This window comes from Equus asinus, chromosome X (genome assembly GCF_041296235.1).
Source record: "Equus asinus isolate D_3611 breed Donkey chromosome X, EquAss-T2T_v2, whole genome shotgun sequence".
Classification (NCBI taxonomy): domain Eukaryota; kingdom Metazoa; phylum Chordata; class Mammalia; order Perissodactyla; family Equidae; genus Equus; species Equus asinus.
The window spans coordinates 56,650,184-56,677,228 of NC_091820.1; the positions used below are offsets into that span (position 1 = coordinate 56,650,184).

The 27,045-nt window shown below is 50.8% G+C and overlaps 1 protein-coding gene and 1 long non-coding RNA gene across 10 annotated transcripts; one reads left to right on the plus strand and one right to left on the minus strand.

The window, feature by feature from the left end:
• Positions 1-8,567: 8,567 nt before the first annotated feature.
• Positions 8,568-24,030, minus strand: ZMYM3 (zinc finger MYM-type containing 3). 9 transcript variants are annotated; one of them, XM_044764304.2, is made up of 25 exons: positions 23,498-23,542; positions 21,413-22,098; positions 20,392-20,435; positions 19,991-20,063; positions 19,260-19,554; positions 18,848-19,025; positions 18,278-18,496; positions 17,837-17,987; positions 17,488-17,603; positions 17,241-17,327; positions 16,960-17,110; positions 16,533-16,705; positions 16,183-16,348; positions 15,432-15,529; positions 15,187-15,349; positions 14,798-14,913; positions 14,483-14,657; positions 14,153-14,299; positions 13,564-13,667; positions 13,084-13,252; positions 12,595-12,746; positions 11,896-12,010; positions 11,086-11,340; positions 10,150-10,267; positions 8,568-10,044 (listed from the first exon to the last, which is right to left on the minus strand). In XM_044764304.2, the coding sequence occupies exons 2-25, from the start codon at positions 22,077-22,079 to the stop codon at positions 9,852-9,854; spliced, it is 4,125 nt and encodes a 1,374-aa protein (XP_044620239.1). In that variant the 5' UTR covers positions 22,080-22,098; positions 23,498-23,542; the 3' UTR covers positions 8,568-9,851. The 9 variants fall into 9 exon arrangements, with proteins under 9 accessions (XP_044620239.1, XP_070358384.1, XP_044620238.1 ...); XM_070502283.1 differs by having other exon boundaries at positions 14,798-14,910; positions 19,991-20,057; positions 23,498-23,541; XM_044764303.2 differs by lacking the exon at positions 23,498-23,542 and adding an exon at positions 23,320-23,452.
• Positions 23,701-26,687, plus strand: LOC139042667 (uncharacterized). Its single transcript, XR_011499660.1, has 3 exons — positions 23,701-23,836; positions 25,482-25,569; positions 26,566-26,687. It is a non-coding gene; the product is annotated as an uncharacterized lncRNA (long non-coding RNA).
• The last annotated feature ends 358 nt before the right edge of the window (positions 26,688-27,045 follow it).

Here is a 27,045-nt window from a genome sequence, read left to right on the forward strand (position 1 = left end):
TTCACTTACTCCTTTTCTCTGATTTTTTTTTCATCCATTTTAAGTATACAGTTTATTGAGTTTTGGGAATTGTGCGTAGTTTTGTAAACATGACCACAATATATTATAAAACATTTAGATTACCTCGAAAAGTTTCCTTGGGCCCCTTTCTCTGATTTTAAAAAGATTAACATGACAACTCCCTCTGGAGAAACAGGAAATAATAGAGAAATGTCACAAGTCTGAGAGAGTAGCACACATTCCCTTGGCACCTTGGCGAGGCCCCCTCCCCTGCACTCTGGGGAGAAATGTTCCCCTCCTTGAAATTCAGCATTCACTGCAAACTGATGCCTTGCAAGCCACCAATGGGATTGCACAGCGACTTTGACCCCTGTCCTCTGGACATAGCCCCTAATTCTACCCTCCTCCCTAGTTTGCTTCCCTCAGGAATCAAGGCCTCCCTGCCCAGAGGTGTCTCCACCACGGGTCAAACATTTCAGAGCAGCAGTCGCCTCGCCAGTATCATTCTTCAAAGCGGCAGGTAGCCTCCCCTCCCTCTGTCAGCTTTGGTGGGAAAAGCCCCAGACTGGGACCTGACAAAGCTGGGTTAAAGTCCCGGTTCTGTCACTTATTAGCAAGGCATTTCCCTTCCTCAAGCCTCAGTTTCCTTGTGAGCAAACAAGGGCTGGCCTGGCACATCTCTGAGCTCCTTCTAACACTCTGTGCTTCTGGGATTCCTAACAGACTTCCTCAGCCTCGCGGGGGTTCCCCGTCTCAGAGTCACTGCCCTCACCAATGGCCCCTCGGAGTAACATTGACCCCCACAGCAGGTTTCTCTCCTCAGCCTCCCTACCTCCTAATGGAAAAAAATTATTTGCCACTCCCTCTCAGAGTGGGCTGGCTCCATGTGGGAAGTAGATCAGAAAGGAAGAGAAAATCAGGCAGAATCTTATCAGAACTGTTCTCCTCTAGAAACAATCTTTCCCCTTCAGACAGAAAGCGTGGAAGCTTTCCTCATCCAAGGAGGTTTCTCCCTTAGAAAAGAAAGAAGGGAATAAGAATTCCTCTCCCCGACACTCAGCAATCCCTGAGAGAGAGCTTCCCCCTCTCTTAAAAGACAGATATTTCTTTCCTGCAAGAAATTTCCTTTCTCTTTACAAACCGACATCATATCCTGTCAGAAGAGAGGTCCCCACCTCTTCATGGTGGGAGAGATTCCTTTTCTTATTGAAATCCACCCCCTCCCCCTACAACGCAACACAACAAACACAGAGCATCTCCTCTCAGTCCAAAAGGCCATCAAGAGAAAGATTTTCTTTTCAAAATTCCACCCTGGTTCCACAAAGGAACCTCATGCCTTCTCCACACTGAGAAATGCTAAATCCATCGACACCTCAGAAATCTAGTTTCTCTTCAAAAGATTCCAAGAATCCCCCTTGGAAAGAGGCTCCAACTCCAGGTCAAGGCTTTCCTCTCCAGGGGGCAATGGTGGGACAGTAAAGCTACCAAGCTAGGTGTTACAGCCAAAGGGAGGACACTTACTCTTGTGTCCCATGAACCAGGTGGGAGCAGGCCAAGGGGACCTAGAGGGGAGCTGGTGTACACAATGTCACAGGGAGGGTGAGTCAGGCCAACCCGAGGACTGACATTTTTATTCAAGGCTCTGTCACAAGAATGTAAGGGAGAAACAGGAGGCAAGTGGAACTTAGTCCCTGGCACACGGTAGACACTCAATGTACTGAGTCACCAGGCATTGGAATTAGGAGACCTCGTTCTCCATTTATTAGCTCTATCCTCTGGGCACATTACACTTACCTTCTCCAAGTCTCGGTTTCCTCATCTGCAGCACAGGGTTGATAATAACCTCTCTACCTCTTTCACAGAGCTTTTGTGAGAATCAAGCAAACTGTGTTCAAAAGCTGGTCATAAACTGTAAAGTAAGGTAAGATAGTATCATAAGCACTGCGACCATAGCCTTAAGGCATGCTAGAGCTTGCAAGGAGCCAGAAAGGAGTGAGGCTGGTTCAGGTAGGCTGGAGCTAGTGGAAAGAACTTGGCAATAATAGGACTGCCTCCCCCAGGGCATGGACAGCAGTCCAAACAGCAAAGTCCAAGAGATGTCGCAAACTTCCCTTGAACATGATCCATTTAAGGGTCAATATTTAAGGGGTCTGATCTGGGGGCAGAAAAGGCCTAGGAATAGGAGCTTCTTGCACACTCTTTCTCTCTCTCTCTCTCTCATGGTACTGGTGCTTTCAGGGACACTTACGGTCTTTTAGAGGCACCTGTGTGCAGAGATACCAGGAACTGGGGGCAAACAGACAGAGTCAGCTCCTGGATGAAGGGACTGGCTGAACTAGGAGAGTAGTCAAGGCCCCAGCCAGCTGAGTTGGGATTTCAATGCAAGCTGCAGTATCCATAGAGAATTGGCATGGCAACCATGAACTGATTCAGATGCCCAATCAGACAGCCTGGGTGCACACAGTGGTGGCTAGAGGGGAAAGCTTGCTCCATTTACTGATTCCGCAATATTTAAATGGCATACCTGATCTCTGATAGAGAAGGGCCTGTACAAGCCCACCAAACTGGGCCCCCTTTGATTGCTGGACCAGGTCAGGCTGAGCCTGTCAAGCGGGGAAAGGGCTGAGGCATTCTAGGGGAGGGGAATAAAGCAGGCAAAACACATAGATCTCTGAAAGGGCATGATGTCGTCTTCAGAGTTAGACAAACAATCCGCTTTGGAGATTCCAGGAGTGGAATGGCTAGAGGGGAGGTAGGAAAGATAAATTACAACCAGCTTAAACGGGCTTTGTGTGTCATCATAGGGGGTCAAGACTGTCCTATAGGTGGTGGAAACCATTAAGGGTTTTGAATAGGGCAGTGCCACCTTTAGATCTGTGGTTTGGGAGCCCAGTCCGGCAGCCACGTGGAGAGTGGACTGGGGGTTAGAAAGAAGAGAGGCAGACTGACCAGTTATGGAGCCGTTGCAATAGCCCAACTGGGGCCTGTAGGACTAGGACAGTGGCAGAAGGGATAAGAGGAGACAAATGTGAGACACTTGGGATGTAGAAGCTGCAACAGGACTTGATGTCTGAGTGTGGGGAGATGGAGGAGCCAAAGATAACGTGGAGGTTTCCTTCCCTTGCTTTGACTGGCAGACTCCTAAGCATTCAAGACTCAGTTCACGTGTCATTTCTTATGCGAAGCCTTCAACTTTCTTCTCCTCTCCCCCCTCAAGTCCCTCAGAGAGGACGAGTCTTCCCCCCGACTCTGAATCCCCACAGTACATTGTAGTCGCTGTCGATTACAGTGCTTATCGAATTATGTGGTAATTCCTTACATAACCTTAACACATAGTAGGGGCTTAGCCTGTTAAGGGCAGTAGGGAGGAGGATATAGGTGTGTGCAAAGGTTCAGAGTCTTGGAAGAGTAGAGTGTGTCCAGTGTGACTAGAGCAGAGAAGGCATGGGATTGGCGGATGGGTCGTAGTAGGAGGTGAGACTGTCACGGTAGGTTGGGGCCACTTCATGAAGGGTCTCCTATACCGTGCATAGAAGTTTGCACAGGAGTTTGAACTCTCAGCTCTCACACTTAAGGAACTCTTCTGAGTTAAAAGTTAGGCCGGGAACCAGCCCGGTGGCAGAGCAGTTAAGTTCCCACGCTTCTCTTCGGAGGCTTGGGGTTTGCCGGTTTGGATCCTGGGAGTGGACCCATGCTGTGGCAGCATCCCACATCTAAAGTAGAGGAAGATGGGCACGGATGTTAGCTCAGGGCAAATCTTCCTCAAAAAGAAAAAAAGTTAGGCCCTACTAGACTTACAGGCACTACTGTATTCATAATTACAGACAGACTGTGGAGATCTTGAGGAGATCGAGGTGAGAGCAGACCTTTGCATAAATAGATGCATTAAGGTTGATGGTGAACTAGGGAAGAAAGAGCAGAGCGATTCGACAGTGGACTTCCAGGAGAAAGAGTAATTTACTCAGGATGGTGACTGACTGTTCTCCATTTCAACTGAAGCCCCTTTGAAGAGTCAGTATAGCCCCGTGATTAAGAGCATGACCCACTTCCTACCTGAATGACTTTAGCCAAATTACTTGGCCACTCTGTGCCTCAGTTTCTTCATCTGTAAAGCAGACATAATAATAGTACCTATGTCACAGGGCTGTGGTGAGTATCAAATGCATTAAATATATACACAGCACTTCGAACAGTGCCTAGTCGACAGTGCGTTCTATACAACTGTGTGCTGTTATTATTTCATCTCACCATCTTTGCCATCCTCCAACTACTCACCAACTCTGTCAAACACCGAGCTAAACTCTTTCTTACCTAATTAACATGCTTTCTTGACGGTCTAGTTGTCAACTGCCGTGTGTGTGCTTAAGTAAGCAAGTCTGTGTGTTTGCATACATACGTAGCAGTACATATGATCACATTCGGATACATGCGGGAGGATGGCTGTGAGGGGAGTCTTAATTCTTAATGTAGTTTTAATGAAAAGGATGCGTCTCAATCACAATATAGTCTGAAACTTTATTACCAGACTTAGAAATAACTTAGGTGGATGAAAGGAAAGGAGACTGTTTATGGAGCACCTAGTAGGGACCAGATTTGGTGCTAAATTAAGCACTTACATACATAACCTCAATAATGCAAGGTAGCTATTACTATACCCATACTTTCAGATGAGGAAATGGAGGTTCAGAGAGGTTAAGTAACATGTCCAAAGGCTGCCCAGCCTAAAACTGCAGAGCTAGAATTAAAACTTAGGCCTATCCTAATCCAAAATCTGTGCTATCTCCTCTATCCCAAAGTAACCACTCCATGCTGCCTTAGGAAGTAGCTCAGGATATAGGGGTGGGGTGGGATAAGCTCAGTATGATATGAAAATATCCCTAAATAGTAACCTGCTGAAAAACAAAATGTGTGTTTGGGGATCCTTCAGGCTAAGAGAGGGAAATGGTGAGAGTTGAGTAAGGGGCTGCCCTGAGCTCAGAGAGGGAATCCAGAAATCGTCCATTCCCAGGAAGCAAACCAATCTGGGGAGTGCAGGGAAGGCAGGGAGAGACAGCTATTCAGAGCTCCTCCCTCCAAAGCCCTAGTCAAGATAAGCTTTTGGAACTTCCACCTTTTCTCTCCCTTAACCTTAGGGATCTCTAACACACGCTAGAGTTTCCAGCAGTCTCCCCTTGCCTCTTTCTCCTTCCCCTCCACCTTCCCTTCAAGGGACAAAGCCTTTCATTCTCCAATTAGAGATAAGTCTTGAAATGCAAGTACCTTGGAGAATTAATGCACACTAAAAGTCATTCACACTAAAATATAGTCAATTACCCAACGAACAGGGTCTGATTATTCTGCTTCCCAAAGCTTTCTTAAGTCCTTTTCCTCCTCAGCATTCCCATTGTGCTGCTGCCTTCCTTCAGGCCTTGCAAGTAGCTCCTAACTGATAATGTGGACGATAAAAGCTAACATTTATTAAGCGCATGCTGTGTGCTGGGCACTGTGCTAAACAGTATCTCCCTTAATCCTCACCATTCGTTGAGGTAAACACCACCATTGTCCCCATTTTACAGATGAGGAAACTGAGGCCCACATAGGTTAAATAACTTGCCCAGGCCACACAGCTAGGAAAGAAGGGGCTGGACTGGGGAACTGGAACTCCTGCCTGCCAGATGCCAAAGGCGAAGCATATAAGCATCTCTGTACCACTGCCTCCCTGCTGCTTCCTGGGTCTCTTCAGCACTCAGTCCTCCTCCACCTCACCCAGACATGCTAGGGTCACCTTAAAACTTGAAGCGTATCTTGCCAATTCTTTGTGAAAATCCTTTAACGGCTTTCACTGTTTCGAGGATAAAGTATGACTGTCCTGGCTTGCCAGAACCGAGGGATTTTCCAGGATGCTGGACTTTCATCACTAAAACTGGGAAGGCCCTGGGCAAACCAAGAGGGTTGGTCACCCTTGTAGGGAATGGCATGGCGTGGCATTCAATGCCCTTTTACAACCTGATCCCTATTTTCCCAGCGACACCTCCCATCACTCCTCACCCTTTTTACTGTCCCCTCTCTCCCTCCTGTGCAGCCCAACCACCCCTCCCTGAAGGCACTCCAAGTTCTCTTAGGCCTCCACGCCCTTGTGCACACGGATCCCTGTGCTCTCTCCTGCCTCACAAACTATGCCCACTCTTCATGAAACCCAGCTCACGTCACCTCTGCAGTCTTTCCTGATTTCCTGGGAGAGAATGAGTAACAATTACATTCTACCCTGGTCATTTTATTGACATATGAGTCTTCCCCAGGGTCAGGACTAGGGCGAGGCAATTGAGGCACCAAGGGTGCAAACTTGAAGGAGGTCTTCCCTCGTGGGGTTGTGCGATGCCCATGCTGTACCTGCAGGACCCGGCGGTGAGTGCCTTCTTGTATTTTGCACCCTAGGTATCTTGACTGCCTCACCCTAGTCACAGCCCTGGTCCTCCCTATCAGACTTGGGACTTCTCAAGAGCAGACCCCAAGTCCTTCCTCATCTTTGTATCCCTAGTGACTAGCACAAGGCTGGGCACAGAGCAGAAATGCAGTTGAACAAATGATATCAGACCCTTCTCTGTTCCAGGAGGGGAAGGAGGTAAAAGAGCCAGGCGGTCTTGGGCTCTGATGAGGATGGGAGAAGGAGGAGGCAACTTGAATAGATTTCATCTTGGCCTGGGCTATGAGGACAGCTTTTCGTCAGCTGGTTCTACCTTTGGCATCTGGCAGATGTGGCGCTCCTCCTACTTCTCTGGTTTCTCCCTCTCAGTTCCTTTCGCTGGTTAACTGGAGATATTCTCCAAGGTAGGGAGAAATTTGTCCTCTTTTCTCTTCATCCTATTTTCCCCTGAGTGATCTTGTCCACTCCCAGAGCTTCACCTAGGAGCTCTTTACAGATGACTTCTAAGTTGACACCGCATGCCTTATGCTAAGGGCAATAAGTCAGACAGTGAAAGACAAATATTGTATGATATTGCTTACATGTGGAATCTAAAAAAGCAGAACTCAGAGCAATAGTAAAATGGTGGTTTCCAGGGGCTGGGGGTAGGGGAAATGGGGAGGTGAAGGTCCAAGGGTACAAACTTCCAGTTATAAGATGAATAACTTCTGGGGATCTAATGTACAGCATAGTGACTATAGTTAATAACACTGTATTGTATATTTGAAAGTTGCTAAAAGTAGATCTTCCTCACCACAAAAAAGAAATGGTAGTTATGTGATGGGATGGAGGTGCTAGCTAACGCTATGGTGGCGATCATTTTGCAATAAATAAATACACCAAATCAATACGTTGTACACCTTAAACTTACATAATGTTATATGTCAATTATATCTCAATAAAGCTGGAAAAAATAAACATATCATCTCTCTTCTAAGCTTCAGACCCACATTTCCGACTATCTAGTATATACGGTAACACGTACCATCAATATTGCTCTTTCATATCCATTTTCTCATCTGACCTTCGCAACATTTCTGTGAGAAAGTCAAGGCAGAATATGAATGCGTTTTTCAGGTACGGCTTAAAAAGACAGGCTTGCCCAAGTTTTAGTGGCAGAGCTATGATTAAAAACTCAAGTTTGGGTGTTCTTTCTGCTATGCCATGTTGCACACTCTACCACATAGATGTTTCAATGGAGTCTCGAACCCAACGTGACCAAAACCTCAACTTATTACCAGCCTTCCCCTACCCCCACAGCCCAGCAAAAACAAAAAACAAACAAAGAAACCCTGCCCCTATGTTTCCCAACTTGGTTAAAGGCATCTCATTCTCCCAATCAAGGCTAGAAACCTGGGATTCATGCTCAATTCTTCCCTCTCTGCCAGATCGTGCAGACTTGACCTTCAGAATGTCTGAAACTCATTTTGAATCCATTTTCTCTTTTCCTTCTTTATCCCTATCGGCCCTCATTGAGGCCCACAGAATCTCTTAGCCACACTCCTTTCACTGATCTCTCATCCTTCACATTGTTCTAGAGATCTCCTCCCTAAAGCAACAGATCTGATCCTGTCATTCCCTGGTTGGAAAATCTCAGCCTTTGAGTGAGTGCTGGTCCCCCCAACCCCTCCCACTTGCTCTTTGAGGCCCAGCTCAAATGCCACCTCCCTCAGTGAACTCGCATACAACCTCTCTATATATAAACTTGAAATGAGTTCCTTATTCCTCTGCTCTCCCATAGCACTATTTATTTCATTCTGTCTGTCTTACAACTGACTGTGCACTGGTCTGTCTCCCCTCTAGCCTGGGAGGCTGTTGGGGCTAGGATCCTGGTCTAATTAATCTTTGTCTTTTCTGAAGCATCTAATCTAGGTCCTTAAACATAGTAGGTCCTTAACAGACAGCTGTTGAATAAATTTTTTCCCTTAAGTGGTTAGAAACGTGTTATAAAAAGTACCACATTCCTAGTGGATTCGTTCAGTGAGGTGGATAAAAACGATTCTCAAATTGAGGTGGGCTACCTCCCTTCTTTACACCTTGAGAGATGTGGAGTTGTCCAGCATTGCTCCTCTGTATCCCTTACCCCTCCAAACTCCACGCTCCCTCCCCCAGAGAAGGCAAAAGACTATTTTAACTCTTTATTTGAAACAAACAATTCCAGAGACAGAAGGTTAGTCGTGACAACAGCTTCTCACTAGAACACAAGGGCGGGCGCGGCTCACTGAAGGGACAGGCCAGGCGCCTCAGGACAATATATACAATTTAAACAGTGGCTAAACTGGTGACAGTTATAAAAACACAAAAAGGAGGCTGGGGAACAGCAAAGCCAACAGGGAAAGAACTGGGTACCCCCTTTGCCGGACTCTAATAGTTGTCTGGAACTACAAAGGCAAGATGGGGAAGAGAGAAAATGTAGGCAATTGGGGCAGACCCATGCCCACAGCTCCTCACCTATCTTTTGACCACAGATCCCATCCTGCATGACCCAGGGCCCCCACAGGCTTGGCCTGGCTCTTATGATGGGGGAAGAACGAGAGCGGGGAACCCAGCCCCAACCCAAGTCAGAAGGTAGTTTTTGCCTTGGGAACTCTGTCCATTGAACTAAAGGGAGGCAGTTACAGAAAGGGGCTAAGCATGTTGACACCATGGCTCATGCCAACCTAAGATGGCAGAGAGAGACAAACACATAAACCAAGGGGACAGGAGTCTGCTCCCCATACTTAGAGTCATTCTCTGCCTTTGAGGAAAAGAAAGCATTTGGAAGTTTTTTAATTGCAGCACCAAGGGTTGGTGCTTGCAGGAGTGGGGAGGGGGAACAAGGTGGCAAGGGGGTTCCAACAACCAGTTATCTCACAGGAGGGGAAGAGTGTCTAAGCTCTGTGTTTTAGGTAAATGGTCCCCTCGTTAATTCCATAGTTTCTTTCGTATCTTTCATACAAGACTCTTGAGTGTGATGCTGGGGAAGAGTAAAGAAGGGAGTGGGCACAGGGCAGAGAAGGCAGCTGGGTTCTTCCCTTGGCCAAACCTAGGAACAAGGGGCTTTACCTATGTGAGGTGGGTCAGGAAACCCAAAGCCAACAGGATCACCAGAGCTATTAACACTCTACCCAGAGTCTGGCCCCAGGAGAAGGGGCTTACTCTGAAGCATAAAGAAAATGGCCTAGCTGGCTTTTGCCCATCACTGGGAGACCAGCCCTTGAATACAGAGGACTGGGGCCCCGTGGTTGTCAAGTGGTACGGAAGAAGGTAAAAGCCAGGGGTTCCTAGGGAAGGCAGGGAATGGATGAGTAGAAAAGGGCAGTCAGGGCCCTTCAGAATGAGTAGCATTGGTTCCTGGACCAGTTGCCCTGTGGGATGTGGCCACAGGACAGACACTGGTGTGAAAGATGGATACGGATAGCACATGGGCTCAGTCCAGGTCTTCCTCCCCAGGACGACCCAGCTCCTCGTATATCTCACGCACAGCCAGAATGCGATTGAGCATACTCTCCAACATGCTGCGGTCCATGGGGATCACAGAGTACCAGAGAGGTGACTCAGCGATGCAGGACCGCTCAGGTTGCAGGTAGAACACATCGTTGCGAGTCCGGAGGCTTTCAGGACTGCAATGGTGGGGGTGGGAGTGGTAGAACAGAGATCAGTACCAAGGCAAAGCAGGTCCCTTGGGGCCCTGTGCTAAGGCCATTCCTGCAAACCCGCCGACTCACCATTTTGAGAGATAGAATTCATAGAACTTGACAGGGCAGCGAAGGGGATTCATGCGGTTCTCACGCTGCTCTAAGATAGGGGCTTCATCTTCTCTCTTCCGTTTCCCAGGACCCGTGTCTGCAGAGGAGGCAAATGACACAGACTCATTAAAAGTACAGTCTCAACAAGCCACCTCCAAGAGCATAGCCCAGGGCACAGGGGGAAGGCCTCAGGACTCAAAGTACAGTCTCATAAAGACATAAGGGCAGAAGAAGAGTCAGTCGGTCTGCCCACACCAACCAAACGTCCTTAAGGGTTATCTCTGCACTCCTCCCTAATTCTCACTGCTAGAGTCTCTCTTTACAATCTCCACCAAGCTGATTTCCTGAAGAGGTGATCTCAGAAGTTATACAAACAAACTGACAAAACAGACCCTATTGCGAGGTTGGGCTTGCCTTCCGAGATAAACATTGATGGCCCCAGCCCCCAGCACATTAGTCCAGGTGGAGGCTCAGGTCCAGAGAAGGGACCTTGGGAACTGCACTCAGATGGGACAGGATTCCAGCATCAGAATGGAAACCAAGGTGCGGTTCCCGTTACGCCCAATAGCAAAGAACTATGGAAAGCCTGTTATTCACCCTGTCAACTCTCCGCCACAGTCAAGCCCACCCAACAGCTTCCTACCTGTCCACCAAGCCCCAAAAAAGTAGGCAAGTAAGTTAATTGCCTTGAAATGAGGAAAAGCTGGAAATAGGCAACTGAGTGACCTCATATTCATGCAACAGCTACTGCCCATGATACTGAAGGACCAGCTGTTTTCACCTTTTTTGCAAATGCAGGAACGGAAGGCTAGGGAAGCTAGTGGTAAAGAAGAGGGCCAACCTGGCAGCTACGGTGGGGCATGGGAGGGGAAAGCAGAGACGGAGGGGAAAGCAAAGGAAGGGGCAGCCTCGTACCTCGCCCTTTCCTCTGGCGAACTGGGGCGTAGTAGCGGATGCTCACCACCTTGGTGGTGCCCCGAGGGGTGGTACACTTGCGGGACTGCCGCACCACATTGGTGAAGGAGAGCTGCATGTGTTCCTCAGCTGTCTGCAGCCCAAAAAACTTAGTGTTGAAGAACATGAGGGTGTTGAGAAGGACAAAGGGCGAGTAGACTCCCAGCTGCTTACACTCCCAGAGGTGCTCCTCCTCCACTCGGGAGAACACGGTATCTGCAAAGGTCAAGGGGCGAGGTCGGTCAGGAGTTATCGACTACCCAAACCCGACCACTTCTGATCCCACACGCCCTGCTCACAGCATTTACCACACCATACTCATTTGGTAAATGACTTGTATATAAAACCCTGACATCCTGCTACGCTACACAGTAGGACTGGACGGTTTGGTTTTGTTTTGCTTGATGGTTTGTTTTTTGAGTTTCCCCCTGCACTCGGAGCTTCCCTTACCACCCTCAAATCATAGGCAGGTAGATGTACACCTTGACGAGTCCCACAACTGCTTCCTGCGTTCCTTCAACTACCACCCAAACCCAGGCCATCTTTTTTGGTCCCAGACATAGTTCTTCAGACCTAAGTCTTGAGCCCCTCCTCATGTTCAAGGACGGGGCTCTGGCTCCTCTAGCTCTAAACCCTGAGGCACCCAGCTACATGCTCCTGCCCTCAGACCCTTTGTGAAGAGCGGCAGACCAAACAGCCCAGGACTCTTGGAACGGTGTATTGTAAAAATGGAGGAAAGGATGTAGGGGTTGCTAAGTCCCTGTCCCTTACTGTTGGGGAGGAGTGTGGGCTGCCAGGTACTCAGAGACTTGTTGAGTTCTTGAACGAAAGTCAGGTAGTAAAGGTCCGTGAAAATGTTCACCATTCGGTTATTTTCCAGCAAGTACTGGAAGAAGAAAAACAGACACACATAAAGCTAGACTCTAGGTCGTAAAGGAAAGACAATGATGCCAAAGGCCCCACGCATGGTGACCTTGGTAATTAGGAGATGATGGGCAACAAGTGCTTGATTAGAACCATAGTGCTTTTCCCCAGGTACACCTACAACTCTGAGGCACTGAGGCCTTGCTGGAAGAGGAGGAGGCTTGGAGGAGATGTGGCACACCTGGTTCTTCACAAGCCCAGGCCCCTTGTTAGGTAACGCAGGGCTCCCAGTAGGAACTAAAAATTACCCCACCATTCAAGGAGCCAAGCTCTACCCATCCCTCCCCTCCTAGAATGGATTTGAAGATTACAATGAGGACCCAGAGAGCAATGAAGACTGCCCCTTGGCCAACAGTCCTGGAATGCAGCTTTGATTTTAGAAGAGTATTGATATATCTTGTCCTGTCTGGAGTAGCAGATGAAAGGCAAGCTGCCCGCTCAGGGTAGGAGACAAGGTGAGGAACAGGGAGTGGGACAGAATCATTTCTGGTGGGACCCTGCCTACTATGCTGAGTGACAGCAAGTGAGGCAGTGTGTAAGGGGTACCTGTTGGATGCCAAGACACAGGTAGTAGATACTGTCAGGTTCATATCGTTCGCCGTTGGGTCGAGTGATTTCTCTCACAAACTGGGCCAGACCGTAGTTGAGCTCAGCAGCTGAGCAGGCCAGAATATCCTCTTTGATACGCATAGGTTTGGCTGCAGTGATATGTAGTAGAGGTGGATGGGATTAAGGAAATTCCACATGGAGAATTTCATTTCGCTCCACATTAACCCCTTCTTCCCTTAGTCACGTCCAGCTCCACAACAAACCCATCAATCACAAAAAGAGCCCTCAGCCTTGAAACCTCGACAGCACCTCCACTTATTCTATAACTCCTTCCCATCTTCACAGGAGACCCTTAAGTCATCACAGCCTTATCACTCCTAGACATCTTCAGCTGAATCACAGCCCTGCCCCTCCTCCCCTTCCCCTCCTCCACCCCATTCCTACCTCCTTTTCCTGCCTCCTTTCCCTTGGTACTTAGGTACTTACGGCCAAAGCGCAGCTCATCACCCTTGCTGGTTTCTCCATTGGCGTATTTTGACTGCACCCAGCACTTCCAAGCATTGACGCCATAGGAATAGTTGAGTCCAGTACAGCTAGGCTGGCTGCTCATGGAGTCCCGGGAACAGCTCTCCGACAGCACCAGTCGCTTTTGACCCTGGAGGGGAAGAGAAGGGGGTAGAGATAAGGCCAGGGGCACCACGGAAGCCAGTCAGGACAGTGTTTACCACTGGGGCGGGGACTGATGTAAGAACACAGTAAACTTCCACAGCACAGATTCCCAGGAACAGCTCTGATGACCTTGTGAACTGGGAGGAGAGCAAAGTTTGACTATATATCAGTATCCACAGTGGCAGAGAAAGGAGGTCAGAGAAGGTCAAACTAAGGCTGCTGACTCGGCTGTGAGAGCCCTCCCTGCCCTTTGAGTCTCCATCTCTCTTCTGCTGATTTAGCAGCCCCAGCCCTCACCTTCCTCATGGTTCGGGGTAGGTCTTGTTCAGTAGACACATCCTCAGGCCCTACCAGGCCACAATCAAAGAGGAAGTCTACGCTGGGGTTAATGTCCAAAGGATCTGTTAGAGAGGAAAGGAAGCAGAAATCAATTTTTTAAGATCTCAACCCTGCAGTCTTTCCACCCCACTCTGCTACTTGCCCACGTGACCTGAGATGAGCCTCCCAGACAGCTGCATTGTACTCAACAGGAACCAGCAAAGCTATACCAAGAACATGCTCAGAGGCACACAGAAACTCACAACAATGGGAATGTTTGTAACACTACTGAACTGTACGCTGAAACATGGTTAAGATGGTACATTTGATGTTATGTGCTTTTTACCACAACTAAAAATTTTTTAAAAACACAAACACACAAAAAACAGGACAAGTATAAAAGAGTGCACCTGTCCCAGTATCTCTGGCACTGCTCCCTTTGAGAGGCCCCTAGCACAGGGTCATAAGGAGCACTGTTTAGGGTCATGCTCAGGGTCACAAGCAACACTCCTTTCCTGATGGCACAAATGCTACTGTACTCAGTGGGCACGCCTCTAATCCTACTCACTCTTGGGGAAATCCGCCTCCAAGTCTTGCCCAGGCTCATCTAAGACATTGGCCATCTTGACAGCCATGGCCAGGACATCATCTCGAGCCGGTCCAAACAGGTCGCAGTCTTCCAGAAGTCCCTCTGCACTCTGGTTGCTCACAAGATCTGGGAGGCAGAGAAGCGGGCTTAGTCACTGCAGCTCCTGCCTAGCGCCTTCACGGGCTTTCAGGGGCTAATCCCAATGATTCCCTCATCCCACGAGGCACCAAGATCACCACTCTCCGCCCCCTTCAGCAGAGACAGACTGGTAGCGCCCTGTCTCCTTCATTGCTGCTGTCCATGGCATACCACAAAGGTCAGATGAGGCCTTGTCTAACTCTTCAGCTTCTGCAATCATTTCTGCCATAGCCAGGATGTCGGCCTCCAAGGGGTTGGAAGGGATCTTCACCTTCAGCTCCTCAATAGTCTCCACAATCTTGTCTGTGCTCTCCAAGGTAGTGGGCAGGAACATGGGCACAGGCACCTGGAGGCACAAATCCCAACTGAACGCCAAGAACCATACCAGTGGATGCAAGTGATAGCTGGTGAGAGTAAGGGGGAGAGGTAGGTCTCAATCCTGGAAAGGTAAAGGAGGATCCTGCCAGGACGGGCAGGGACACTTACCGGGATAGGCATTGAGAAAGGCACCGGGACTTTCTGGCAGTATAGATGCATAGGCACTGGCACAAAGATGGGCACTGGGATGGGCAGCACGATCACCTGTGGCTTCCACTCTTCTGCTGACAAGAAAGGGATCTTCTCAGAGCCCCTGCTAGATGGGTCACGCCTGACCCAGGACCTGATGCTAGCTCGTCACCCCTAAAAGCTCTAACACGTGCTCAGTGTCACAAAACTGCCCTTGAGCCAAATGCTGAGAGACAATTCTGTGATTCTAGGATAATACACATGATGTTTCAGCCACCCAAGAAACCCCCTTATCTAGCTCCCTGGCACAGGGCTGAAGGCCTAGGACTATGGAATACAGCTTGTGGCATCCAGCTACCCTGGCTCACCTGTCTGACTCCCTTTGGATTTCATCTCCACTTTGCAGGAGATCCCCCGATTCTGCATCAGTGGCTTACACATGGCAGCTTTATTTTTGCGGGGTGTTGCTGGGGGCGGTGGGGGTGGAGGAGGGGTGGGAGCAGTGGGAGCAGATCGGGTCTTCACAGGGATCTACAGAGACAGAGGAATGTTAGTGCTGCCAACTGTGGTACCCTTCTCCGAGACCATCCTTCCCCTTGGCTTGTGCCCTGACCTTGCCCAGATTCCCATTTTCCTCTGGAGTCTTCACGGTGTTGCTATTCTCCACTTTGGTTTGAGAGGGTGTCTGGGGCTTCGATTCAGGAGACTGACCTGTAGACCAAAAAAAATGAATGCTCTAATCTGAGGAACTAGCTCTCCATTTTCCTCACCCTTGTTCCAGGAGAGCTTCATTAAGAGGTACACCAAATGGGAATGGGAAGTCTAGAATTTCCCCTCCACATCATCCCAGACCTAGTCTTCTCTAGGCCCCAGCAACAGTGGCCAAGAAGATTCTTTGCTCCTGGCTGCCAAGAAGAATGAGAAATATTACAGTTTCCCCAATAATCCATAATTTGAGATTTTCCATGTAGATGGCCCTCAGGAGTTCGGTACCCCTGGAGTGGGCTGGGGTAACATTCTAGAAATAACAACAGTCTTCAGTCTTACTAAAGGTAGAGCTTATGCTGATACTTCCTTCTCTATGAAAACTAACCACAGCTCCGACATGCCCCATCCCACCGGGGTAGGAACTCAATCCCTAAAAATACATCCTTTATAGAAAAGCAGCAGAATCTAACTCCAAGAACCTTTAAACAAGACTCCCCCAAGTACCTGCACAGTCTAGAAGCTAAAAGAGAACACAGTACCAGGAGCTCTGGTCAGGGATGAGGTGAAAGCAAGAGAGGAGGAAGAGAGGGGCTGGGACCAGGATTAGAAGAGTCCAGGCCAGTTCTAAGAGAGTGCGCCCCCTGCCTGGGACTCACTGTTCAGGAGGCTCTCAGGCCCACTCTGGGTATCCAAGTTGGGTTGGTTCTGCTGGCTGTAGAAGCGCAGCAGACACTGTTGGTTGCAGAAATGACGGATCTGCCCACGCCAGTGGATGGTCTCCAGCAGCTTCCCCTGGCGCTTACAGGCATGGCACCGGGCAGCCTGAGGGTGTCGAAAGGATGGTCAGACCTGCCTCCCTAGAATGTGCTGGGCCCTTTGCCCTGGGATAAGCCATGCTGCTCCCCTTGGAGGTTGGGCCAGCTGGAGCCCCCTCCCTGGAGATCAGAGCCTGACAGCCCATGCTCCCTGCCACCCTTCCCTCCTCTCTAACGTGCCGCCCCCTTACCTTGCAGTACCACAGCAGGTACTTGCTCTTACAGTCCTCGCTGCAGAAGTCCCAGGTGCTGCCGTCCAGTTGCTCAGTGACTCCGCGCTGGCAGGTCTGGGAGCAGTAAGTACAAGTGATACAGCACAATCCCAGCTTCTTAGTGAAGTCCTGTTTGTACAGCAGCACACAGCCTGGAAAGAGGGCAAGAGGGAAATGTCCAGAGACACAGAGATCTCCATGGGCATGAGACCCAATCTCTCCAAGGTGGTACACCTGAAGCCTCTCTGTAACAGCCTCTCGTGCCCTGAGCCATAGGATGGACGGGGTAGAGCATCCTGAGCAGAAGGCCCTTGCCCCACAGACCACATTCCAAGTGCTCCTCCTTTCTCCGCCATTCTCCCCAGCCATGAGGTACAGGGCCTTCTGCCCCTTCCCCATTCCTTACCTTCGCTGCAGAAGCTCTTCTCTACCCCACTGAATCGGAGTTTCTCATGCAGGAGCTTCTCCTGCCGGCAATGCTCACACTGGGACACCACACCCCGAAGCCGCTTGAAGTCCTCACAGCAATCGCGGCAGCAGAATTGGAACACCTGGTCCTGGGATGGGGGCACAGGGCGGGGAGGACAGAGCTGTGACATCTGGACTTGGCAAGAGCGAAGTGGAAGTACCCCTTCAGACAGATATCTGGTTGTGTGGCAAGGTGTGGGTAAGGGTTGGGGGTCTTACCTGCCAGTCCAAGACCTCAGGCTTGCCACTGAAGAGGCTGTGGCAGTAGTGACAGCTCAGGTGAATGCCCCCCTCAGGGCTTGTGCGCTGGAGGGAAGGAAGACAAGTAAGGGAGGGGCAAGATGTGTGTGGTGGTGGGGAGGGGAAGTCAGGCTTGTTCTCTGCCCTGCCCAGGCCTACCTACCCCAATTCTCATACCCTCTCTAGGTCGCCACACCCTTTATCCCTGGTCCAGGGTCTGGAGTACCTGGAACTTGGTCCAGCAGCTGGGGCTGCAGAATTGGTAGACTGTGCGATCAACCTTGTTGTAGTAACAGGGGTCAGAGAGGCTGCGGCGGCAGAAGCTGCAGGGTCGGGGAGGGCCTGGGGCATAGAGAGAAAGGGAGAGAGAGAAAGAGAAAGGGAGAGAACCAGAGAGAGAGAAAGAGAGAGAGAGCACACAGAAGGTGTAAGGCAGCGCGGAGATGGAACAGGAAATCCACGGGAAGATGTGGTTGGGGCTGAGGTGGGGCAGCAGGGATTACTTTAGAAGAGGGGAGTATGGGAGGTAGAAGGAAGGCCAGCAGGGGTCTCAGAGAAGAGGGCTTTGCACCTACCGGTGAGCCCTGCCTGCTTCACTTTGTAAGAGGTGGTGCAGCACAGGGAACAGAACAAGCTGGTCTTGCCATTACGATCCACATGTGATAGCATCTCAAAGTTCTTACACAGGGTCTTGCACCAGACACATGGGTACACACGTGTGTTTTTCTGTGAGGATGGGGAAGGAGAGGCTGAGGCTGGATTTGTCCCTTCACTTTTATTTTTTAAATTTTTAAAACATGAAATGTTTCAGGCATACAAAAAAGTATAGATGATGATATAACAAAGACCTGTGTATCCACCAGCCAGCTTCAAAAATAAAACATAACAGATACAATTGAAACCCCTTTTATTTGTTTTATTCCTCCCAGCCCTCGACCCATCAGGCACCTTTATTTATCACCCAGGAACCGCACCCCCTTCCACAGCCCCCTAACGCACTACTCCCTCGGCCCCACCTTCTTGTACGCCCCCAAGCAGGTTGTGTTGCAGAACCGCTTTTGTTGGCCCTCGTGGAAGAGGAGCTCGGGCCCAGGGCTCCCGGTCTTGGTGTAGATGTAAGCCCCGCACTGGTCACAACAGTTGGTTTTCAGTCCCTTGTTGGCCCGGAATTTGGAGAAGCAAGAATCGCTGCAGAGCCGGTGCACCACGCTGCCATTGCTGACCTCGTGCAGGACCTGCCACACACACACACACACACCCTGAGCCAGAGCCTGGCCACCACCACCCACCCCAATGCAAGGACGGCCCACCCCGCCTCACCCTAGACCTTCACAGCAGACAGTGGGCCCAGGGACCCCCCAACCTGCACATCAGGCTGCCGACTTGATGGTGAGGTCCTGGGAGGCAAGGAAGGCCAGCTGCACAAAACCTGGAGAAGCTCTATCCTTCAACACGCTCCCTCACGATGGCTGCCTTTCCTCCCCTCGCCCCTCTTCCACAGGCCCTGGCCCCTGCAGCCCCACGATTGCAGGGGCAGGTCAGGGCTGGCCAGGCTCTGTACATTGGCCCCTATCGAGCTTCCTCACCTCTCCAGTCTTCTGGCAAATGCTGCAGCGAGTGGCATCGGCAGGATCCCCAGACTGGGGGATCGGGCGCTGCTGCTGGGCCTCATACAGGGAGAGGCAGACAGATGTGCAGAACTCATGGAAGGAGCCTCCTGAACCAGTCTGCGCCACAACCGAGTCCTTGGTGTTCCAGATCTCCCTGGAGGTGGGAACGGATGTGGATATTCACTCAGTACTATCCTCTCATTTTATCAGCTTCTGCCCCTCCTCTGAGATCAGCAACCACAGAGCCAAACACTCTTAGACCACCTCCCTAGACTGCCTCTCTCTCTCCCAGTTCCATTCTGCTAGGTTCTTGCCAACATAGTCTCTGTCTCACCCATTATTCCCAGCCTGATCCCTGCCCTCCCCACACCCTGGGAACCTCACGTACTTCTTGCAAAAGGTACAGGTCTTTTTGCCCGAGGGCTTCTTGGAGAAAGTGGTGAGACACGATGAAGAACAGAAGAGCTGAGGCAGCCCCTTGCGCTGGTAGGCCGTCTGCCCCTTCTGCAGTGGTGTCCGGCAATGTGCACAAGTCATCTTGGTGCCTACCGAAGAGCGCCCAGCCCTTTGTGCCACACTTGAGCGTAGGGACATGCGAGGAGAGCGCCGGGGTCGGAATGGCACAAAGTCCTCATCGTTGGGGTCATCTACCATGGCATCAGAATCCTCATCTGACACTGGAACTGAGGAAGCAGGGGGAGGGGCAGTGAGCAAAAGCTATGGGAGGAGGTCTCCAACCATCCCCTGACCAACGACCAACGGGCTGCGCAGCTGATACTGGGATCCCCATCCTCACAGTTCTTGCCTTTACTCCCAACCCCCACACTACTTGGTATCTTAAGCCACTGGTGTCACTCTCCCTTAGTTACTCTGTAATCTCCCAGGGAGAGGAAGGGAGGGCTCTAAGTGAGAAGATTCGGGGAGAGGGATGGCACAGCTGAAACAGGAAACTCCATTCTCACTGCTCTTGTTTTCAATTTCCCCCACTGCCCCTGGTTCCCATGCCAACCCAGAGCAGAGATAGGCACTTCACACTCTGTATGGCTCGGCACTACAGGAGCCAGGCGATCCATGGCCCGCCACATCCCACTCGGTCACACTTCCTCAAGTCCTACTCACTGCTCTCAGTGGAATCCACAACCTCAGGTTTTGGAGGCTCTACTCTTCTAACGCGCTCGCTTCTCTTCTGTACCTTGGAAACATCGGGAGGGGAGGAAAGCTGACACCAGGGGCAGGCTAAAGGGCCAGCTGCACTAGTACAGGGTTTGGGGGTGGGTGGGATACAGACATGAGAGGGGGAAGGGAGAGTAGGGACCCTTGGCCCAGCCCTTAGGAGGAGGGGTGAAAAGGAGGCCAGACTTTCTCCTTAAGAAGCAGTAGACACAAGAGCTCCCTCCCTCCTCCTAACTCTCCTCACACACACCCTCCACAGAACAACATCTGGGAGGGAAAATGAAGGGTCTGTCCTTCCCAGAGCTATAGGGGGAACCAGACTCCTTCCAATCCCCTCCCCCCCTCACCCTTTCAGGCGGCTTCTCACTCGCCTTCCCAGTCAGGCCATCTCCTGCAAAGGAAGCAGAAAGCAGCCTAAATCTCGAGCCTGCCCTCACCACCCCCTCCCTGGCTCAACCCCCGCCTCCATTCCTGGGGAAGAACTTACTCAAAACTGAAAGGGAAAACTCGAGTGCCTGTGGCTTCTTGGGGCCCCTCTCAGGGTTACCTAGAGCTCTGCACTAACCGGGGGGGGGGGGGGGGGGGGGGGGGGGGGGGGGGGGGGGAGGGGAGCTATTCTCCATGAAAACTAAAAATCCTATCCTTCCCACCAGCAATACACCTTTGATCGAGAATTTATAGTTTACCAACAAAAACAAATGCAACCACCCAAAGGTAGCAAGGGGAAAAGGAAGCATTAATGTATGGGTAAGTTCCCCTGGACCCAGGCAGTTATATAAGCCCTAAGACCCTGGTGGCAGCCTGGGAGAGGGATACCACTAGGCAGCACAGGGGAGAAGCAAGAGCCGTTCAAGTCTAGGCTGTCTTTCCCCTATCAGAGACACAATCCTAGGCCCTGCATTTCTATCATTCCCTTGAAATTACTATGCTGTTGGTGGCTCCAGACCTAGTTATCATTCATCAAACCCAGAAACCCCACTCTCATCTAGAACAAAACAGCTAGAAAAATCTTAGAACCAAGAAGCCTGGTGTCCTCCCCAAATGCTGAAGGAAGGACCCTGGCACCAAAAGCCCACTGGGGTAAGAAAAAGGGAACCTGTCTCACCAAATCCACTCTTTCCATCCCACCCGCTGAAATTTCACCCCTTTTTCTCCCCTACAGGCTGCTGAGCTTCCCCCCACCCCTACTTTCCTTAATCTTCTTCACCACACACCCCCACTCCTCCCTTCCAAACCCCCAACTCCCTCTCCATACACACCCCTACTCTTATCTCTCCACCCTCCTCCTTCTCCCCTACTTCTTTCCCAAACACACAGCCACCCCTCCTTGCCCCCACCCTTGATTCTCCGGCTGATTAGGCAACCTACCTGGCAAGGAAGGGTGTGCAGGGGGGCTAGGACCCCCAGGTTTGGTCTGAGAACTGTTCATTCCATCCCCCAAAGCCTCTCCCAGTGAAGGGCTGGGGGGGCCATTTGGGCTCTGTGGCTGCCCTTGGGGAAGCTCCTCCTCCTGCCCAGGGGAGCCCCTTCTCCCTGTAGCTACGGAGGTGGTCTCTTCCTCTTCAATATGTGGGGACTGCAAGGTTATTGGAGAATCTGGGGCCAAAGGCTCTAGTAACCCCTCTGGTGAAGAGGGATTTGCCCCAGCCCCTGGGTCAGGTGGCACCACCTCAGGGGTCTGGCCCCCTGGTCCAGGTTCTAGGGTCTGATCGCCTGTATCCCATGCAAGGGTCCCCTCAGGACCATGGTCCACCTCTGGGGGGGAGGGGGCTTTATAGAGCAGCCCCCCCAGCCCCAGCAGCTCAGTGGCTCCATCCAGGACTCCAGGGTCTTTCTCCAGGCCAGCAGGAGTATCAAGCAGGTCCAGGGCTCCTGAGGATGGAGAAGGGCCAGGGGGGGCCCATCCTCGAGTTGGGGCAGTCTGGGATTCCAGTAGATCCTCTCCAAATTCCATGTCTACTGGAAGGTCTCCAGCCAGGGGCTTCTCTGGCAGGGTCAATGGGTCAAACGGACTGGGGAAATCACTGGGGTCCATGAGGATGACTGGATATGGGCTGTAGATTAGGGGTAGAAGAGGGGGCGGAAGAGGTGGTCTTCGCCAGAATTCCTTCTTATATAGGCTCTGGGACACACCCCATCATCCACTTTGATTTCTCATGGGCAGCCCCACCACAACCGACAAGCATTGCCACAGGCTTTAGGCCAAAAGACCACTCCCCCCTCCCCCCACATACAGCGCCCCCTGTGGGGAGAGGCGTTCCCACCCTGGCCCTGTGCCCACAGTCGCCAGGCAGTCGGTCCAGGCAGTCGGTCGTTCCACCCGCCCGCCTGCCCCGCCACCCCACTGCAACTCCCAGTTCCCCTCCCCCCCTTACCTTTTACCCCCCCCAACTCGGGCTGAACGCCCCCTTAGAGTCTCCCAGGGCCGTTGCCACCAGGAGCCTCTCCCGCCCCCGCGATCTCAGTTTCTATCCCCTCCCCTCTCTCCTAGAGCCCCCCAGCTCCTCAGTCTTTACCCACCCTGTCTGGCCCCACCCCCCCCCCCCCCCCCGCGTTGCATGGTCTTCCCTCAGCCCTTTCCTCGCCCCCACAAACTGCCCTTCCTAACCCCTCCCCCCCAGTTACCTTTCAGGGTCGCCCACTTCCTCAGCTCCGTCCCCCTTTCCCACTGCTCCCCCAGTTCCTCCTTCTCCTGTTGCCCACCCCCCACCTCAGGCATTTACAGGAAGACATTTTGGAGCTACGATCTCTCCTCAGACCCCCCTCCCGGCTACTGCGAGATCCCGCCTGCAGGTTCGGTTCGGCTTGATCAGGCCCGACCCCTACCTGAGGCAGGGTTAGTGTAACGGCTACAAGCCTAGAACTGCAGACAGCGACGGCCCCGCGCTCCTTCTCCACCTCCCTCCCTAGCAGCCGGGACAGGGGTCGCGGCCCCTTTAAATGGCAGCGCCGCTCACAGCGCCCAGCGCTCTGCAGCAGGCGGGCGGGCGGCGCCAGCAACCAACCCCATTGGCTGGCTCGAGGAGGGGGCTCGCGAGACAGCGCCGGCCCCCGGCGCGAGACTCCCAGCCCAGTGGCCGCCTGGAAATTGCGGAGTGGAGCACAGTCGTTGGAGATGGAGCTTGAGCCCCCGCCCGGGGCCCCGTTAGTTGAGGAGGAAAAGATAGCCTCTGGAGCCTTCAAGCCTGCCCCCGGGAGAGGCGGCACCCCCTTTCCACCGAAGGGCCGAGTACACTAACCCACAAAAAGCAGATCTACGCACCTGCTTCCCTTACCTGGTTCAAGAGTCTGGCCCCTTCACACCCGTGCCGGCCCTACCTCCTGGAGCCCACTCTACCCGTGATCCCCTCCTCTCATTCAAATGGTTCCCGGACCCCTCCCCCTCCCCGTGTCTCTCTTCGCTTCCCACTCGTGTTCAACCCCCCGGCGTCCGCCCCCCTCAACAGTCCCTACCTACGCCATGCAGCAGGCGCCTGCCAAGATTACCCTCCCCCCAACCCCACCTCTCCGGGGCCCGCCCCCTGGGCGACTGTTGGGGTAATGAGTGACAGCGGAGGGGGGAGGCAGGGACCCAGCCCTCACGTGCCCCTCCTCCCCTTGTCTGCAACCTCGGGCCCCCTAACCATTCTGAGAGTCACAGTTGTGGGGTGTCTTAAGCTGGGTCTCCAGCCACCCAGGGCGGGTTAAATGGCTCTGGCTCAGTGACAACGCCTTTGCAGTAACCGTTACTGCCTGATGACCCCAAAACCAGTCCTGCAAAGACACTCCCCCCACTCCCTCAACGGTCTTAGGGTAAGTTCTGGGATCTTCTCCCTGAGTCTTCCTGCAGGAGCTCTCTGCGTTCTCTCTTCAGTAGTTTTTCTCACCAAGGCCAATAGCTCTTCCCCCTTTCTATGTCTGTCTCTCTCCCTCCCTCTCTCTCTCTGTCCTTGTCTCTTTCCTCGCTCTCTCTCTCTCCTTGGCGCGCACTCTCTCTCCCGATCTCTTTTTGTCTCCGTCTCTGTCTCTGCCTCTCATATGCACGAGCACGCACGCGCGCGCGCACACGCTCCCCCTCCTGGAAGGTCCTTAGCGTGTGGGTGTGGCTGAGGTTGAGGCTAGAGAAGTGGGGTGGGGGGAGGGGGCACTAGCGTTAGGCCTACTGGCTTTAAAAAAATGTGTGCCTGGATTCATTCTCAGTCCCCAATATAGTTGGAGCACTTTACAGTCCCCGCTCCCCACTTTCCCCCTCCAACCCCTAAGGGCTGGAGAGCATTTAGTATCTGAGATCGTAGAGAAGGCTCAGACTGGCAGGGAGTCCTGCCGCAGACTTAGGAACGCTGTAGGTTTGGTGTCCATTGCCTACTCTAGCCTGCCTCTTTGCTCTGGGCCTTTCTTCTTTCCCACACTAAGCCTCTCCTAGCCTTACGGTCCTCGGGAGTTTTAGCCCTCCTTGTCTCATTCACTTTCCCAGAAGCCTTATCCTTCCTGTCTTCCCACATGGCCTTGAGGTTATTATCTTTGCTCTCTCCTATATACCGAGATAAAAGCAAGAGTTTTCCCCTTTAGGTTTCCCAAACCCAGCTTTCTCTTTATCTTAACGAGTATTCTGTGTACCCGTCTCCCACCATCTGCTTATTTCTATGTCCTTGTACCTCCCTTTGCATTTTCAATTTGTTCCATCTCAGTTGGGCCACCTCTTTCTTTTACCTTGCCTGCCCTTCTCAGAGCACATGCGTGGATCCTTGACTGCTCTGGTTGTGGAGAATGCCTGGTTTCCGGGGCGGGGAGCGGGTAATGGTGTATTATTAATTCAGAGGCAGTGTGGTGGTGGAGTAAAAGTGTGTGGTTCTAGGGACAGACCAGGATTCTAATCTCAGCTCTGCCTGCATTTTAGCCAGTTGACTTTGGACAAGTCACTTGTCAAGTCACCAGGTCTTAGTTTTCTCATCTTTAAAACAGAGATAAGAAAACCATCTAAATGTCCAATAATAGGGGATTGTTAAATCAATTTTGGTTATATTCATACAATGGATGTGGTCCTTAACAACTACATTAAAAAAAACTAATGACGCAGAGCACGGAGGATTTTTAGAGCAATGAAACTATTGTGTATGATACTATAATGATGGATGCATGTTATTATACATTTGTCAAAACTCGTAGAATGTACAACACCAAAAGGGAACTCTCATGTAAACTGTGGGCTTTGAATGATAATGATGAGTCAGTGTAGGTTCACCAAATGTAGCAAATGTATCACTCTGGTGAGGCATGTTGATAGTCAAGGGAGGCTGTGCATGGTGGGGGGCGGGGGACAGAGAGTATGTGGGAACTCTCTGTACTTACAGCTCAGTTTTTCTGTAAACCTAAAACTGCTCTAAAAAATAAAGTCTGCTAAAAAACTGACACACAAAAATGCTCCTAATATAATGTTACTTTTTTTGGTTTTTTGCAGGGAAAGATTTGCCCTGAGCTAACATCTGTTGCCAGTCTTCCTCTTTTTTTCCCCCCAAAGCCCCAGTGCATGGTTGTGTATCCTACATGTAAGTCATTCTAGTTCTTCCATGTGAGCTGCCGCCACAGCATGGCAACTGACAGATGGGTGGTGTGTTTCTGCAACCCAGAAACAAAACTAGGCCACTGAAGCAGTGAGCACCGAACTTTAACCACTAGGCCATCAGGGCTGGTTCATATTGCATTTTTTTAAAAAGGAGTTAAAATATGATACTAACTTTGTGGAGAAATTCTATGTACACATATGCATAGAAAAAGACTGGAAGGAAATACTGGAGATAATAATACCTCATAGGGATGCTGTTACAATTAAGTGAGATGTATACTTGCCTGACATATAGCAGGTGTTTAATAGATACTGGTTACTATTATCATAAAAGAAATATATCTGACTTCATGCATGGTCTGGGACTTCACAGCCTGGAGCCTTCATATCCTGAAAATACATGATTTATTTTTTGTCTTCGACTAAGCCAAGAGTGCCCACAGTTGATAGGTTTGCATATGTATCAGCCACAGATGAAAGGCTCTAACATAGAATGGGCTGGTAATGGGGGGATGGAGTGTTAAGTAAGAGTTTTGGCCTGCAATTCAACATTCTTGTTTTCAGCCTTGTTATAGTTATGGCGACGTAGTCTTCAGTTCCGTTCCTTGTTATTCACTGTTTATAAAGCACTCCCAAAGTGCTGTAACCACTATAAGACATGTAAAAACTCAGTCCCTGTCCTCGTAAGAGTTCTTTCATTTTAATTATATATATATTTTTCTGATTACAAAAATTTAAATATTCACTATAACAATTTTGGAAAGCATAGAAAGTCTGAAGAAGAAAGCAATAATCACTCATATCCTATTATACCTGGAGATAACCACTGCTCTTTTTGATGTATGTCCTTCCAGTCCTTTTTTTGCATATTTTTTGCAAAATTGGAATTATCTTCTACAATATGTTTGTAACCATCGTAGGCCAATTCATACTGACCCTCTTGTATCCTATTATATCACTAACAATGTTGTATCAAAAGTTGTTTTGTAGGGGTAATGAGTAAAAACTGCAAGTCGTGTAGGTGGAGCGTGCTCAGAAGATGGAAACCTTGTCCTCAGATGATCTCGAGCTGCCTAGGAACCAAAAGTTCCCCAACTACAGAACTTAATGTAAAGAAAAAGCGGAATGGGGAACCTAATAACAAGCGAGGGGTCCCTTGGTTTGTAGCATATCGGACTTATAAGACTGTTACACTTTCACCCTCCAATAAGATTCCACCAAGTTAGCATTTTGTATAACTACTCCCACTCCCAGATCCTTAAAAGTTTGGCCCTGCTTCAGCTCTAGCAGACAGATTTGAACCTTGCCTCCTGTCTGCTTGCTGGTTGGCCACGCAATAAAGCTCGCTCTTCTCTCAAAGGCCAGTGCTGTAGTATTGGCTTCCATTCACATTGGGCAGCTAGCCCTTGCTCAGTAACAAATTTGGCGACCACAAAGGGACTTCTGGTCTTTTGACTGT